The sequence below is a fragment of the Myxocyprinus asiaticus genome, chromosome 1, assembly GCF_019703515.2.
Source record: "Myxocyprinus asiaticus isolate MX2 ecotype Aquarium Trade chromosome 1, UBuf_Myxa_2, whole genome shotgun sequence".
Lineage (NCBI taxonomy): Eukaryota > Metazoa > Chordata > Actinopteri > Cypriniformes > Catostomidae > Myxocyprinus > Myxocyprinus asiaticus.
In genome coordinates this window covers 68,518,271-68,535,770 of record NC_059344.1, presented here as the reverse complement: position 1 = coordinate 68,535,770, position 17,500 = coordinate 68,518,271, and the positions used below count along the sequence as shown (strand labels likewise).

The 17,500-nt window shown below is 38.0% G+C and overlaps 1 protein-coding gene across 7 annotated transcripts in view; it reads left to right on the top strand.

The window, feature by feature from the left end:
- The window catches only part of LOC127447463 (neurexin-2-like), a 605,483-nt gene that overhangs the window by 319,028 nt on the left and 268,955 nt on the right, over positions 1-17,500 (top strand). For all 7 annotated transcript variants that reach the window (XM_051709390.1, XM_051709363.1, XM_051709382.1 and 4 more), the window contains 4 exons: positions 5,672-5,833; positions 8,897-9,335; positions 13,016-13,399; positions 14,663-14,866. In XM_051709390.1, the coding sequence (XP_051565350.1) occupies positions 5,672-5,833; positions 8,897-9,335; positions 13,016-13,399; positions 14,663-14,866 (1,189 nt within the window). The remainder of the gene's footprint in view (positions 1-5,671; positions 5,834-8,896; positions 9,336-13,015; positions 13,400-14,662; positions 14,867-17,500) is intronic.

Here is a 17,500-nt window from a genome sequence, read left to right as displayed (position 1 = left end):
TAATGCATTTGCACATCAGCTGTTTGTTAAACATGTCAGTAATATTCACATGATGTTTGTCTGGAGGCGAGGTTAGAGGGGCACATGTACACAAATCAAAATAAACTCGAACGAAAGTAAAAATAGCCTCAGGCGACCTCATGTCCTGCGGCGAGACATTCTGCACTCCATCTAAAACTATTAGAAACTGCATTTTGAATGTGACCTCTAAATTACGGATTATTTGTACTTCTATAAATGCATTTGTCACACCGTAGGACCATTTCAAATGTACAGAAGACAACAACAAAAAGTGATTAAAAAAAGGCAAGCAGTAACAACAGCTACATCCTCTGTGACACTTCAACGTTAGATACCTACATGAACTAATAATGAACAATACAGCAGTTATTCAGCTTGGCTAATGTTACTTTCAACATACTAATACATTTTTAACATTAAAAGAATGAATGCATTTTGAACTAACATGAACTAACAATGAACAACTGTCTTTTAATAACTTATCATCAACCAGCATTAATATATACAGTATATATATATATACACACACACACAGGGCCTTGCAAAAGTATTCAGACCCCTGACCAATTATCTCATATTACTGAATTACAAATGGTGCATTGAGTTTTCATTCTCTTTGATATTTTATTTTAAAACACTGGAACTCAAAATCAAATATTGTTAGGTGACATTGGTTTTATGTTGGGAAATATTTAAAAACAAAATAAAAAGCTGAACTATCTTGCTTGCATAAGTATTCAACCCCTGTGCTGTGGAAGCTGCCAGGTTACACCTAACGAGGACACAGTTACTTTACCGTTGCATCCACCTGTGAATCATTAAAGTTGCAATCACATTTTCTGGATAAAAACCCATTGTTGAGGGATCATTGGTCAGGCTGTGAATCTGAAGGAAAATGAAGACCAAAGAGCATTTCACAGAAGTTAGAGATGAAGTCATAAAAATGCATAGATTAGGGAAAGGGTACACAATAATATCCAAATGTTTGGATATCCCAGTGAGCACAGTTGGATCAATAATCAGGAAGTGAAAGCTGCACCACCCAGGCACCGTCAAGAAAAGGCCGTCCCTCAAAACTCAGAGCTCTAACAAAAAGGAGACTTGTGAGAGAAGCCACAGAAAGGCCAACAATCACTTTGAAGGAGCTGCAGAGTTCAGTGGCTGGGAGTGGAGTAATGGTGCACCAGTCAACCATATCATGGTTGCCTGTATGGAAGGGTGGCAAGAAAGAAGCCGTTACTCAAAAAGTACCATGGAGTTTGCCAGAAAGCATATGAGTGACTCAGCTGCGATGTGGGAGAAGGTTTTGTGGTCAGATGAGACCAAGCGCTATGTGTGGTGCAAACCTAACACTATGCCTCAAGACACACCATCCCTACAGTGAAGTGATTTAGCTGCTCAAGAAAATGTGTTTAGTTTTAACGATGTTTAGATATTTATACTGGAAAACAGCGTGGAAACAGTGTGGCAGAAAGTCGATTTAGACTGTAATCTGGTTAAATGACTAGTTAAGTGCACTAATATATCACTGAACTACACACATGTAAATCATTAATCAGACCATGAAAATATAACCGAAGAAACCTTCTTTCTGATTTTATAACGTTACATCACAGGTAAAGTTCATTACGACGTTTGATGAGAAACAAACAGAGGATTCTGAAATGTGACATCTGCACAGACCTCAAACAGGATTCATTAATACAGTCTTGAGCTAGTAAAACATCAGATCGTCCTTGACATCTCGTCATGCTGTTTCAGACTGTCTGGATGATGTGTCCAGAGAAACTTTCAGACCAGTTCTATATGTTTCTTGGAGGTTTGCGCTTATAGAAATGCACTAGTGTATTATTCTTTAACATTAGTGTAACCTGTTGAAGTCAGTGTTCATTGTTAGTTAAGCGGGTGACTTAGAGTAATTTGGGATAAATACTAAATAGTCTTTCTTCAATGTAATCAGTAATATATTCTTTTGCATCACATATAAAGTAATGTATTTAGATTACTTATAGAAGACATATATATAAAGGCAATTCACAATGATTGATGAACCGTTACACCTATTTATCAGCAAATTTAATAAACGTAGCTATATTTTGAGATATTTCTTTAAATGTACTCAATTTCAATATCCCGTCCACATTCATATATATTATATACAGTATATACAGTGTGTGTGTGTATATATGTATATATATATATATATATATATATATATATATACAGTATGTAAGAAACAAGCTGAGAACCGGCAAAAAAACCAAATGCCCCTATTTTGTGACTTTTAGACATACAATTGGACAAGAAATGCAAAATAATCATATTTATTTTCGTGATGAGAGCTGGACAGAATTAAACATGCAACATTTGATTGTATATTTAAACAGCTGATTCTTTGTATTTTCTATCTCTGTTGCGTTATCAATGTTATATGGTTATTTATCTCTGCTCTGCTATTGAAAATGGATGTAAATGACACTGATATGATGTCTGTATGAGTGCTAACAGTCTCTCTCTCTCTCTCTCTCTCTCTCTCTCTCTGTCTCTCTGTGTCTCTCTCTCTCTCTCTCTCTCAGTAGGGTCTGTATCACAGGTGGCTGACAGCTGGTCAACTCGCCCGCCGTAATGATTTATTTATCGTAATAATTCTGGCGTTGAGTGCTGCCAACATCACCAGAACGCCAGCGGCCAAACACACACACACACACACACACACACGCCGACAGATAACACTGAAATATTCCATGACGATTTTAACATTGCAAGATGGTCATGAATTTGGGCACTCGTGAGGATTTATGATGCCATAATTGAGCATCACATCAGTTTAATGCATTCTCAAAGACCCCATGAAATCAAAATTGTCGATTTGTGTTTAGTTCAACTCATAAACATCGACAAAAAGAATCTTTTAACGTATATAATACACGTTTAAAATGTTCAGTCTTACTCTTCCAAGAAAATCAGATCTAAATATTGACGACATCATTTTCCAATTTGTTTCTGTTCATGACTGATATAAACTAAAGACTGTCGGCTTTCCAAAATGTTCCACCCCAACTTCCTATTTCAAGAGGAAACATGCCAACAAAGGAAAGAAAACCGCACAACTGTCAAACCATCTCATGGGGTCTTCAAGTGGATCGTACAAGTTTTCACTCTTTCCACAATGAACAAAATGTCCATTTTAAGACCGTCAACAGTCAAACTCTGGCCTGTTCAGACCCTAACCCTCTTAAAATACAACAGCAGACATAAAAATGGGTTTGTACGGTACAGAAGTCTGAAAAGAACACTTGAAAAGGTGAACGGCACATGAAAGAGATGATGATAAAAGAGCGCTTTGGGAAACGTTTCTTTATGGTGCAGTTGTTGAACGCTCAATGCTGAACTTTATAAGAGTATGTTATTTTCATGAATTTAGTTCTATAGTTTGGTAATTGCAGGCTGTATGAGTGATGATTTGAGGCTAGTTTAATAGCTTGAAGCCTTCGGAAGTATTTAACAGATCTTTGTGGCTTTACTGTAAATAGATTGAGACAAAATGTTGATAATTGTCTCTTTTCATTCACAGCAGGTATTTGATTAAGTGGTGGTTTGTATTGTGTTGTGAAGAGGCAGAAATCGTTGTGGCTTTGTGTATGATATTTGTTGGAGTAGAAAATAACTTGACAGATAAAGTAGTCTGTCTCGCCAACCTTTATCAGCGCGTGTTTTAATTGGACACATTGAGTCAGAAAGAGCAAAAACAGCATTATTATTCAACATGTAAGTGATTCTGAAGCGTTGAACCAATGGAGTAAACACATTTTAAAATGAAAAACACTATGCAGTTCTCTCACAAACACTGTCATCAGTGTGTGTGTGTGTTAAATGAGGAATAATAGAAATACTGTCCTCAAATCAGGGCCTTCAGCAGACAGATGTGTGTGCACTGCCCCAGAGAAATACTCAAACACATTTAAAGCACTTCATTCTGGTCAAAAATACCCATTTGAACACGAGGGAGATATGCATTAAAACTTCAAACAGGAAGGAGGAAGTTTAAGAGAGAATGTAGCACGCCGGTTCGATGGTTTGACGGTCAATGGATATTCAGGGTTACATGCAGTAAATATGATCAATTTGATAAACGTGCGATAAATAAAATAAATGTGGTAAGCTTTAAAATAAATGTTGGCACGTTCCATCTGTGAGATGTTACTCTCATTTGTCAAACTGACTTTTATGTGCCGATTTCTACGTTTCGCTGCAGTTTCCTGGTGAAATGAACACTAGAGGCGCCTGAACAACTGTGTGTTTTATTCACTTTCACACAAATGACGAGTACAACGGCTGATTATTAATGTATATACATTTATTTGTCACTATTACGCACATAATCCTGTTATGATATCGAAAAACGTTTACTATAAGACACCATTTGAAAAACGACACATTTTATCACCAACACACTCACCAACTGCTTGGTTTTGGCGCCCCCCGCTGGACATTTCACTGAAAATACTGCAGCCAAACGTGTAATGAAGCACATAATTTCAGTTTTGCAGAAACGTTGCAGTGCTCTGGTAAATTTCATGAGATCAGGCTGTTTGTGGCATAATGTTGATTACCACAAAAAGTTATTTTGACTCGTCCCTGATGTAAACAATATATGTGTTAACATAATTTTAGTGTGATAAAATCACTCACTAACCTTTTCTGTGTAAAGATACAGCCAATTTTACAACTTCGTTGATAAGGTGACCTAACACCATAAACCCTAAAACAACTGTACAGCTCAAATAATACTTGAGTCTTAACAGAAGAATTAATGTAAGTGCTTTTTCTCACTGGAACACAGATTTGTGCTTTTTTTAAAGAAAAGGAGGGAAATTAATTTATGTGGTAATCAACATTATGACACAAACGCTGTTGACTGAGATTAACTTGCATTGAACACAGAATATTCCTTTAAAGTTTGACAACATGTTTCTCAAGCGCATCTGTTTATTTTCAGAGTCTCTGTAATATTTATTACTTTTATATCACGTGGGCATTGAGGGAAATTTGTAATAAAGACGACACACAGTTTCCACTAACGACCTCTGTTAAATGGAACAATATGGATCAGATTTCATGGCAATAGTCAAATAGTGGTTTGGCTTGTGAGACGACATCTGAAATATAGAACATAACAGCAGCTCTGATTTTACAGCGGATAAAAATGACCAGACATGTCAACTTAATAAAACATTCAAACTTTAGTGAAAGCATTTGGAGTTTAATCCTTGAAAGCCCATGGAGAGCAGAGTTAAAAGAACACTTTGTCATTCTCTTTGTCAGTAGGGTTCACAGACTGAAAGTGACTGTGTATTTAATTTGGATTGTGCTGTGGCGTGAAATCTTGAAATCAGAATCAGAAATGAAATAATTAAGAATGCTGTTGGCAGTCATGCTGTATTATTAAAGTGCAATCATGTGAGTTTTTAAGGGTTTCAATGTTGAACAGCAATGAGCTTTTACAACTGCACTGTAAGGAAACTCTTTCCTTAAACAACTTAAACCACAATGACTCTTTAATCCAGTGTCTTTCTCTCCTTCTCTCTCTCTTTCTCCTCGGAAACACACTCTCTCTGTCTCTGTCTGTCACGGGTCGTCCCATCGGTAGGTCACTATCTCAGTGGATGGTATATTGACCACCACTGGTTACACACAGGAAGACTACACAATGCTCGGCTCCGATGACTTCTTCTATATCGGTGGAAGTCCGAACACGGCGGATCTGCCCGGATCGCCCGTCAGCAACAACTTCATGGGCTGCCTGAAAGATGTGAGTGTGTCGGGAAATATTATTTTCACCATATTCTTTGAAAAGCTGTCGAGACCTCCACAGTGCCATACAAGACTTGTCCTGATCAATGTCTCGACTAGGGCTGAACGATTAATCGAAATAAAATCGAAATCACGATATGACCCAGTGTGATTTTCAAACCGCGAGGGCTGCAATTTAATTCAATAATAAAGTGTCTACGTGCTGACATTATAACTCACAAGTACATGATAAAAACGCAATTGTGAGACATTAAGTTCTTTAAGTACTTTATTTTAGCATTTGCAGTGGCATTTCTCATCATTGTTTTGCATCCTCTCGATGCAACAATATTACAAATATATCACTAGTACAGTTAAGAGTATATAACCATACTATACAGAATAAAACATTTGAATTAAAACAGTCAATGTTTGTTGTAGCCACAGAATAAAGCCAGCAATCTTTCACATGCACATATGTAAGGGACCGTCTGAAATGCCACCCACTGCACTAAAACATTGGGAAAATATAGATTATAGATTTTGTTGTTCAGTATATCCTCTGGCAGCCCACTACAACCTTCAGAGTCTTCATTTATTTTCACAGTTTTTTAATATACTGTATACTTCTATATAATAGGCATAAGTCAGTTGATTGAATGCTTGGACAACACTGATGTTTTAGTGCAGTGGGTGGAATTTCAGACGGTCCCTTACGTATGAAGTGCATCTGAGAATTTGCTGGTTTTATTCTGTAGCTACAATAAACGTTGACTGTTTTAATTCAGACAGTCACTGTTTGAAACACGCCGATGTTTTAGTGCAGTTTTTGTACTATAACTATTGCCCCAATATCTACACAATATCACTATAACCCCCTGGGGGCATTTTACCCCAAGTGTAGATTAAACAATGACTTGTATTCCAAACAAAACAAAGAAAAATATCACTTTTTTTACTGAGCGTCATTTTCAGTCTGGCTGTGATTTGACCAAATGATGCAAAAAAAGTGTGAAATATGATTTAATTGTGTGCTGATTGGTCTTATCAATTCTATTCTACGAGTGAATACATGAACGAATGAGCAAACAGGTGAATGAGTTAATGAACAAGTGAATGAATGAATGAACGAATGAATAAATGAGTGCGTGAATAAATGAACATGTGGATGAACAAATAATGAATGAATAAATAAAAACAAATGAATGAACAAACAAACAAATGGATTGGTGAATTATTGAATAAATAAATGAATGAACAAATAAATAAATGAATAATCGAGTGAATGAATGAATGGAAGAAAAAAATGTGAATAGATAATTGAACAAAAGAATGAATGAATGAAAACACAAGCTAATGAATGAACAGGTGAATGAATGAATGAACATTATTGAATGAAATGATTGAATATGTGAATACATGAACGGAGTAAATGAATAAATGGAAAAACTAGTGAATACATGAACAAATGCATGAAAGAACGAATGAATGAACAAGTGAATAAATGAACAAACAAATGAATTAGTGAATAAATAAACAAACAAATTAATTAATTAACCAATGAATGGAGTAAATGAACGAACAAACAAATTAACAGGTGAATGCATGAACGAACGAATGAATGAATGAGTGAGTGAATGAATGATAGGATGAGTAAATGGACAAATTAACAAGTGAATGAATGAACAAATTAATGCATGAGTGAATGAACAAACAAATGAATGAACAAGTGAATGAATGAACAAACAAACAAAAGAATGAACAGGTGAATGCATGAATGAATGCATGTTTGAATGAGTGAGTGAATGATAGGATGAGCAAATTATGCTAAAATGTGTGAAATAGCTTAATACTTGAACAAATGCATGCAAGAATGAATGAACAAGTGAATAAATGAATTAGTGAATAAATAAACAAATGGAGTAAATGAACAAGTGCATGAACAAACGAACAAATGAACAGTTGAATGCATGAACAAATTAATGAATGAATGAGTGAATGAATGATAGGATGAGTAAATAGACATGAACAAGTGAATGAATGAACAAATTAATGCATGAGTGAATGAACAAACAAATGAATGAACAAGTGAATGAATGAGTGAAAGAATGATAGGATGAGTAAATAGACAAATGAACAAGTGAATTAATGAACAAACAAACAAATGAAGAAATGAATGAATGAGTGAATGAACAAAAAAGAATGAACAGGGGAATGCATGAACGAATGAATGTCTGAATGAGTGAGTGAATGATAGGATGAGCAAATAGACATGAACAAGTGAATGCATGAACAAATTAATGCATGTGTGAATGAACAAACAAATGAAGAAATGAATGAATGAACAAAGAATGAACAGGTGAATGCATGAACGAATGAATGTTTGAATGAGTGAGTGAATGATAGGATGAGTAAATAGACATGAACAAGTGAATGAATGAACAAATTAATGCATGTGTGAATGAACAAACAAATGAAGAAATGAATGAATGAACAAAGAATGAACAGGTGAATGCATGAACGAATGAATGTTTGAATGAGTGAGTGAATGATAGGATGAGTAAATGATGCTAAAAAGTGTGAAATAGCTGAATACATGAACAAATGCATGCAAGAATGAATGAACAAGTGAATAAATGAACAAACAAATGAATTAGTGAATAAATAAACAAATGGAGTAAATGAACAAGTGCATGAACAAACGAACAAATGAACAGTTGAATGCATGAACGAATGAATGTTTGAATGAGTGAGTGAATGATAGGATGAGCAAATGATGCTGGAAAGTGTGAAATAGCTGATTGCTCTTTATCAAGACAAAGGAAACCTTTAAAAATATCATTTCCATCAGCGTCATTTCCAGCACAGAATTCTATTAAACTCTACACTGAATCTGAGTAACACAAATCTCCTGTGATGCATGAACACACACTGTTGGACAATGTTAATAAATGAATTAAATCAACTAGTGTGAACAAATGTTTTATTGAGACTTCGAGAAGTCCGCAGTGCTAAAAGTGCCCAAAGGTAACGAAACCGAAACCTCTTCTCTGTCATAATCTGTCTGTATCGCCCCCTGTAGGTGGTGTACAAGAACAACGACTTCAAGCTGGAGCTGTCCCATCTGGCCATCGAGAGAGACCCCAAGATCAGTCTCCACGGAGACCTGGTGTTCCGCTGCGAGGACGTGGCGGCCCTCGACCCCGTGACCTTTGAGACACCCGAGTCTTACATCGCTCTTCCGCGGTGGGACACCAAGAAAACCAGCTCCATATCGTTTGATTTCCGCACCACAGAACCGAGCGGACTGCTGCTCTTCAGTCACGGGAAACCACAGAGCACGAAAGAGCAGCGGCCCGGCCGCGAGATGAAGAGCGATTATTTCGCCATGGAGCTGCTGGACGGCTTTTTATTCCTGCTGATGGACATGGGATCAGGGAGTATCAAACTCAAGACCAGCAACAAGAAAGTCAATGATGGGGAATGGTGTCACGTTGACTTCCAGAGAGAAGGGAGAAAGGGTGAGAAACACACTTCTGAAAGACCATGTTCACACTGCAGTTAAATCCAGTTTCACTCCACTTCTGAGTATTCTCACACACACTTCAGTTAAATACAGAACTGTATTTTACAACACTCACAGTCTGTTGTGTAGGGCTGGGATGTCACCGCTAAGATTTTACAGGCCATATAAATTTAAGTAATATCGTGAATATCACACATGCACTTAAAGAGCGCATCATTAGACTAATGCCACAATCCTTCAGGACTGCACAATTAATCAAAGCAACATATAATAGTTAAAGAATGTGGTAGTAATAGCCTACATGGTTTGTGTGCTCATGAGAGTAATCGGGTGACGTGTTCTTCTATGTTCACGTGCTGGACACTTGATGTATGTTTTAAAGTTCATGTGCATTGTGAAAAGCAGGTTGCAGATTCACACATTCACCCAATTCCAAGCATTTCTTACCACTACAAGTTATTATACAAATAATCATATTAACAGGTGCACAGTATCATGGGAAATGAGTAGACGTCTTCAGATTCGTATTGAGGAAAAAAATAAAATACTGCTACATAGGCTAAAACAGATCTAATACTCAAAATAATTCAATAATCCACAATAATAGTTCATAATAATAATAATAATAATAATAATAATAATAATATAATAGATTGTTTATTTTATAATAACATTATTTTTTAACTTGTATTTCTGTTTAAAAATCATTATCATATGCATGTGTTGCATCAAAAAGCAAATTTCAGAGTAATTCATGTTTTATTTTAGATTTTTAAAGAATTTTCTGGTTAATTTTTCATCTCCGAAACACGTTCAGATTCACAATTAAGACCATTAAATTTAATATGAACAAAATAAAGAATGCAATAAATGAATGAAGTATGTTGTACCCGTTTTCAATAGTACCATACATAAAAATAATGTATATTTATGTTCTAAACATCACTCACATCACATCTGGTTAATAGAATAATAAACAAATAAATAAAGAAATACAAACTGCTTGCCAAAAAGCCATTTATCTCTACTGCAACTTTTTTTATGCTACCTATATACAGTATATATGGTGGGATGGTGTGTTTCAGTAATGAGATTACCACAGATTTGACACTCATTATGTTCACATGTATATGAGCTTTACAGCAAACTCTTCATTGTTGCCAAAGCTTTTCTGAAGGTTCACCACTACCAGTGAAGAGCTGCAAACTTCTGCCAAACGTGTTGATAAATCACAAGCTCATTTGCATGTGAAAATAACGAGTAAATCAGGGTTTTGTGTTCAGTAGCTGGAGATTAACAGAGGCGCTGCATATCTTATATTCTTTAAGTTAGTCAACAACATCAAACAAGTTAAACTCGTGACATCCATGTTTTTTTATGTTTACATCCGTGAGATGCCAAACTGTTGCTATGGTGATCACACGTCAACCATCATGAGTTCTGGAGTGACTCCTGTATTCACATGAAGCAGTTGATTCAGTGAAGTGGATTCACCCATTAAGTGAGATAGTTATCCCCAAACGGAGCCTGCACGTGGCCATAGAGACACCATTAAACCTCACAGATGTGTGTGTCGTTGAGTTGCACTGCCAAAGGCTCTTCATTTGCCATAACTGACTAATAGAGTGTGAGACTGGAGTATGTGGGTGTTTGTGCTGTGGGGGAAAAGTCCAGCCATTCTGTAATTGCAGTTTAATAGACAATTAAGAGTCACTCATAAATCTCCCTGATCTACCCAGAGATGAGAACTCACACTGAAATGTGTGCTCACATGATCAGAATTTAAGAATTAGCGGTTCAGGTTATAGTCCTTGAACCTGGAAGAAAAACAGCATTTTTGAGTCTTGGGAATTTCCAATTATTATTATTATTAATATTATTTATTTATTTTTATTTTTTAGTCAAATAAGGTCTGTTGTAAACATCATTTGAAGATACTTGGATGTTTTGTTCTACAACATAAATTGCACACCGTCAGACTTGAAACAAGACTTTTGAAGCCACTGTGTTTTTAAACGGTGTGTTGCTAAATAAGGACTACAACAAGCACAAGCATGTGAGTGTTCTTGCATGACGAAACAGACAACTGTTGTAGTTCTTATTTAGCAAGTTATTAGCAACAACAGATGCACTTTTGCGCTCAAACACAGCTGACACAACCAAAGTGAGTGGATTTACTGTACGAAGAATGGAGACTTCACCCGCAAGCATTTAACCAGGCGCACAAGAAATAGCTGCCAAATCTCTTCGCATTGCCCGAAAATGCTCACTCACTTTTATCTGAACCAGTGTTAGAAGTGAAACTGCCTGAGTGAGAGCGTGTGCATGATAGACTGAAGGACCTGGTCGTTCGTCAATCTGTAGACAGCTATACTTGAAGAGACTGAACGGCAGCCTGAGAAATAGTTTTGACATTTTAAACTTCAGCAAATGAAACTCCAGCATTCAATATGTTTTATATCTGTGTGTAAAGTGTCTAATAATGCATTGGCAATGTACACTTAAGTTTCTGTTGCCAATAAAGTTTGATATGAATTGAATCTGCCCATTTGATCCTATTATAAAATAAATACAATTAAATAAAAGTCCACGGGGAAACACCAGAAGATTTTGCCCAAATTGTAATTACAGCATGTCCACTGATTTTATGGCATGTATACATATACTTGTATCAAATATTAATACTTGAATAATAATTATAATAATAATATCTTTCTCAATAAATACTGGTATGCCATTCATTGTGATTAATTAATCCACACATAATGTGATTTATTTGAATAAATATTTTAATTGATTGACAACCGTAGTCATTCATTTAAATTACTGTAATTATACCTCTTTAATAACTGACATAAAAATACATTGTTTCTTAACTGAATAGAGATGTTTCTCTAAACTAAGTCTAATAATGTATCATTTACTTAATCTAATGTCATTCCACTTTAATTCTACTTCCTTATATTCAAATATTAATATAAATTGCACATCCTGTTTATCACCTCAGTCTAAATAATTTCCAAATGGTACACAACCCTGATGAGCACACATTACAGATTTTTATTTTGTTTTTAATTTTATTTAATTTAATTTTTTTATCCCCTTTTCTCCCAGTCTGGAATGCCCAATTCCCACTACTTAGTAGGTCCTCGTGGTGGCGCGGTTACTCGCCTCAATCCAGGTGGTGGAGGACAAGTCTCAGTTGCCTCCGCTTCTGAGACCGTCAATCCGTGCATCTTATCACGTGACTCGTTGTGCATGACACCGCGGAGACTCACAGCATGTGGAGGCTCATGCTACTCTCCACGATCCACACACAACTTACCACACGCCCCATTGAGAGCGAGAACCACTAATCACGACCACGAGGAGGTTACCCCATGTGACCCTACCCTCCCTAGCAACCGGGCCAATTTGGTTGCTTAGGAGACCTGGCTGGAGTCACTCAACACACCCTGGATTCAAACTCATGACTCCAGGGGTGATAGTCAGTGTCAATACTCACTGAGATACCCAGACCCCCTACATTACAGATTTGTGACAAGGCCACATGTTCGATACCCAGGGAACATCGACTGATAACTATAAAGCTTGAATGAACTGTTAGTCACTTAGGATGAAGGCATGAAATTAAACATTATTTGTTCACACCTGTAAACGTTCTTCGTTTTTCAGGGTCGATCTCTGTGAACAGCCGCTCGATTCCATTCAACGCAAACGAGGGCAGTGAGATTCTGGATCTGGACAGTGACATGTACCTGGGCGGATTACCTGAGACTCGTCAGGGTCTGATTCTGCCGCCCGAAGTCTGGACCGCACTGCTCAACTACGGTTACGTGGGCTGTGTCCGTGACCTCTTCATCGACGGGAAGAGTCGTGACGTGCGTCGGCTCGCGGAGATCCAGAGCGCTCCGGGCGTTAGCAGCTTCTGTACGCGCGAGCTGCAGAAACGGTGCAGCAGCGCCCCCTGTGCCAACGGAGGACAGTGCAAGGAGGGCTGGAACCGCTACATCTGTGACTGCACTGGCACCGGTTACCTGGGATACAACTGTGAGATCGGTAAGGACGGGTGATGAACAGGGATGGATTATAGACTGTTTAATCTGCAATGTAAATTGTCATGAGGTATCTGTTGACGTTCTACGATGTTATGTCATATTATAACTCGCATCGTACAGCAGTAGAAGCTTTCTTTAAATCACTGATGTCAAGTTGAATATGGTGCATCTGTGCAGGTCGCAGTATATTTCCTCTCGTTACTCAGAGATGGTTTTCTGCAGACAGACAGCAGTTATATTTAGCTGTAGTATGAGTCCACGCGTGACGGGTTTATCAGGGACTCACAGTGAGGGATTGTGAAGCTCCAGCGTTCAATTCAGCTACAGTCGGTTGATTTTCTGCGGCCTGACGCTCCACAAACGCTCTTTTGGATGTGTTTGTCTGCACCGTACAGCACCGTGTTGTGTCCTGATTCACGTTGGCGGGGAAAAGCCGATGTCACGAGTGTGGAAGAGCACTCGAGCGGTGATGCTTACCAGAACCATCTGTGCAGCTTAAAACGACACCAGCTGGTGCAAGCTGCTCCGTCGAACAGGGCGATGATACCCGCTCACAAACACATCAGGGGCGACCCTACTGATATACTGTATATACTGTATGTGCTTTCTGCAGACGACACAGATGTGTATTTGATATTGACTGATATAATAAAGACTAAGCTGGTTGTTTGTTACTAAGATGACAATGAGCTTAATCATTTTGTGTCAGCTCAGTGGCCTTTGCATAATTATGAGCATATTCTGTCTCTGTAGATTTGATTTAGAATAATGTTTGTCAGATGGTGAGCAGGTGGGTTTGGGATTCAACTGCACCACAGACAAATGCTTTTGTTTGTTTGCAGGAACAGTTTAAGAGAAGGCATTTTGTTTTGTTTTATTAAAACTATTTATTTCATCTTTTGAGCAGCTGGATGTTGTGCAGGCTTTTGAGGTTACTGTGAGTTGTTGCTTTATGAGCAGTTCCACAATAGACCTTTAGTGACACCATGTGTCCCCACACGGTAATACACTATAGTTTTTGGAGAGCAGATACGCTGAGGCATGTGAGTTTTACCACTATCTCAGTTCTTCATGACTAGAGGACAATGTAAATACAAAGTGGCACATCTTACCCCATTCTCCCATGATGTGGTGCAATTCTTAAAACACCAAAGCCTGTTTTTAGTCACAAATTAGTGCTCAGTGGTGTTACTTCTGAATGCTGACTGTATAAATTTGATATGAACTTGTGAATGCTCATGTACATGTGTGTATGTGTTTCCAGAGGCGACGGTGTTGAGTTATGACGGCAGTATGTATCTGAAGATCATCATGCCCGGCACAATGCACACAGAGGCGGAGGACGTGGCGTTGAGGTTCATGTCTCAGCGAGCATACGGTCTGCTCATGGCCACCACTTCTAAAGAGTCAGCCGACACCCTACGCCTGGAGCTGGACGGAGGACGCATCAAACTTACCGTTAACCTCGGTAACCTGTTCGTCTGTCATGTGTGTCCGCAGCAGGACAGTTAATCAGCCCCTCCTGTCCTCCACATTCCCTCTTTCTCATGTGTTTTGGGTTTGTTCTTCTCCAGTGTTGCATTCATTGATGATTTCTGCTCCAGCTCTTGTGGTGGGCAGATCTCGCCCTGTGTGTTCCTCTCAGTAATTATACAAGTGAAAGTCTGACTGCAGCTGTAATTCACCAGATCCACCAGCAGAGGGTGACAAAATCATCATTTATCGTTAAGGCGCACTCTGTGATTTTTTTAAATGTAAATGTTTTAAACAAAGAAATTAGGGCTGTCATTTGATAATAATAATAATAATAATAATAATAATGAATAAATTACATCATATGTTGATTAACTAATCAAATTAATCACCAATAATACCATGTATCAATATTTGTTGATAAAAGCTTGCCAACGCCCACAAAAGTGGCTTTAGAAATCACATTTTGTTTTATTATTAAATGTGAAAGCATATCACTAGCTTACAGTATAAACAGTACTAATTTAACATGTTAAAACACAGTAAAAGGAATGAATAGTACTTTTGAAAGATATTCGATGGATATTCGCGCTGTCAGACCTCAATAGCTTTCAGCCACAGACTCCAAATGCGTGTCATGATGTTGGAAAAAATGTGCACAACATTGCACGGGTCTTATTTTCACGATTCAGACATTAATTCGCTTTCAAATGCTAATAAGCATGTGAAAATGTGAGCAGCATTCTGTACACCTAGTTGAATTAGTTAGGGAGCGTAAACAAAGTACAAACTTTTTACATTCAAATTTCAATAGCTCATTGGTCATGTGACCTACTGACCTCAAACAAGGGTCAGAACGTCCATTGACTACCCTTCTATATTGCACACCCTTTAGTGTTACCATTATTTATTTGTATGTAGTTCTGTGGGACAACCATATGTTCAGTTCATGCCTATGATTTCAGAGTTCAACAAAGCCAACAACTGCTCCAAGTGTGCCTCTGATAAAGCACCTGGACATTCTGACCCTTGTTTGAGGTCAATAGGTCACACGACCAAGGAGCTATAGAAATTTGCAACAATTAAAAACATATAGAAATGGACAAACAAAAGTGTGTGCAATATTTAAGGCTAATGAGTGGATGTTACTTTGTAGGTCACATGGCAAAGGAGCTATTGAATTTAACAAATATTAATAAATAATTTAAAATCTAAATATATACATTAATATTCAACTTTTTTTCTCTCCCCAATTTGGAATGCCCAATTCCCAATGCGCTCTAAGTCCTCGTGGTGGCGTAGTGACTCGCCTCAATCCAGGTGGTCTGAGACCGTCAATCTGCGCATCTTATCACGTGGCTTGTTGAGCGTGTTACCGCGGAAACATAGCGCGTGTGGAGGCTTCACGCTATTCTCCGCGGCATCCACGCACAACTCACCACGCACCCCACTGAGAGCGAGAACCACATTATAGCGACCACGAGGAGGTTACCCCATGTGACTCTACCCTCCCTAGCAACCGGGCCAATTTGGTTGCTTAGGAGACCTGGCTGGAGTCACTCAGCACACCCTGGATTCAAACTCACGACTCCAGGTGTGATAGTCAGCGTCAATACTCGCTGAGATACCCAGACCCCCAATATTCAAAGGTGTGTGTGCAACACCATATTTTTATATATACAGTATACTGTGTGTATATATATATATATATATATATATATATATACACAATATAAAATTAAGCTACGACCTTCCCTGTGGTACCGACCTTCACAACATAAAATAAATAAATAAATAAATAAATACTGAGTGCACTTTTAAAGGCTGCTAGCATAAAATAATTATGACCTGCTCCATCACTACGTCACTTTGACTCACAAATATATTCTGAGGTTTTTGCACTAAAGGAAAATCTCAGCCAACATTTCAGTGGTTATTTAGCATTGGTTGGGTGTAGAAACATGATTACGTCAGAGCTGAAACTTTATGTGTTTCTGGGTCAAAGTAACTCAATATGAGAGATCAAAGTTATATTTTTGGGAATGTTTTAAAATTTCTAAACCGCTCCGCCACTGTCTTCATATTATAAAGACAGTAAAACTCTTGGCTGGAGTACAGTGTTTACTGCAGGTCAGATTCTCAGAGGATGACACAGGGCCGTGGTGCATCCTGGGAAAGGGCATGGTGGGAGAGAAACTCGTACTGGTCGTCATAAAATCCCTCTCTCTCTCTCTCTCTCTCTCTCTATCTGTCAATCATCTCCTCTTCCTCACTGGCGGTTCTGAAAGCAGAACCTTTAGTCCCTTCAATGGTGTGTCTGTCTGCAGCCCTGCAGCCAACAGTCAGAGACCGGCTCACTGCAGTACTCAATCTGAACACAGGGGGAGACAAACTTCACACATATATAATGCACATTTAAATCCATGTGGGGTTTTATCAGGCTCACTGCAGTACTCAATCTGAACACAGGGGGGTGACAAACGTCACATTCATACATTTAACTCGTGGTTTGTGTGGACTTAAAGCTGAAGTGTGTAAGTTTCAGTGTTAAAGCACTTTCTCCTATCCCACCAATGGCGTGAGTTTGGGGCAGGATTATCTGTTTGTTTGATCAACTGGGGGCGATGGG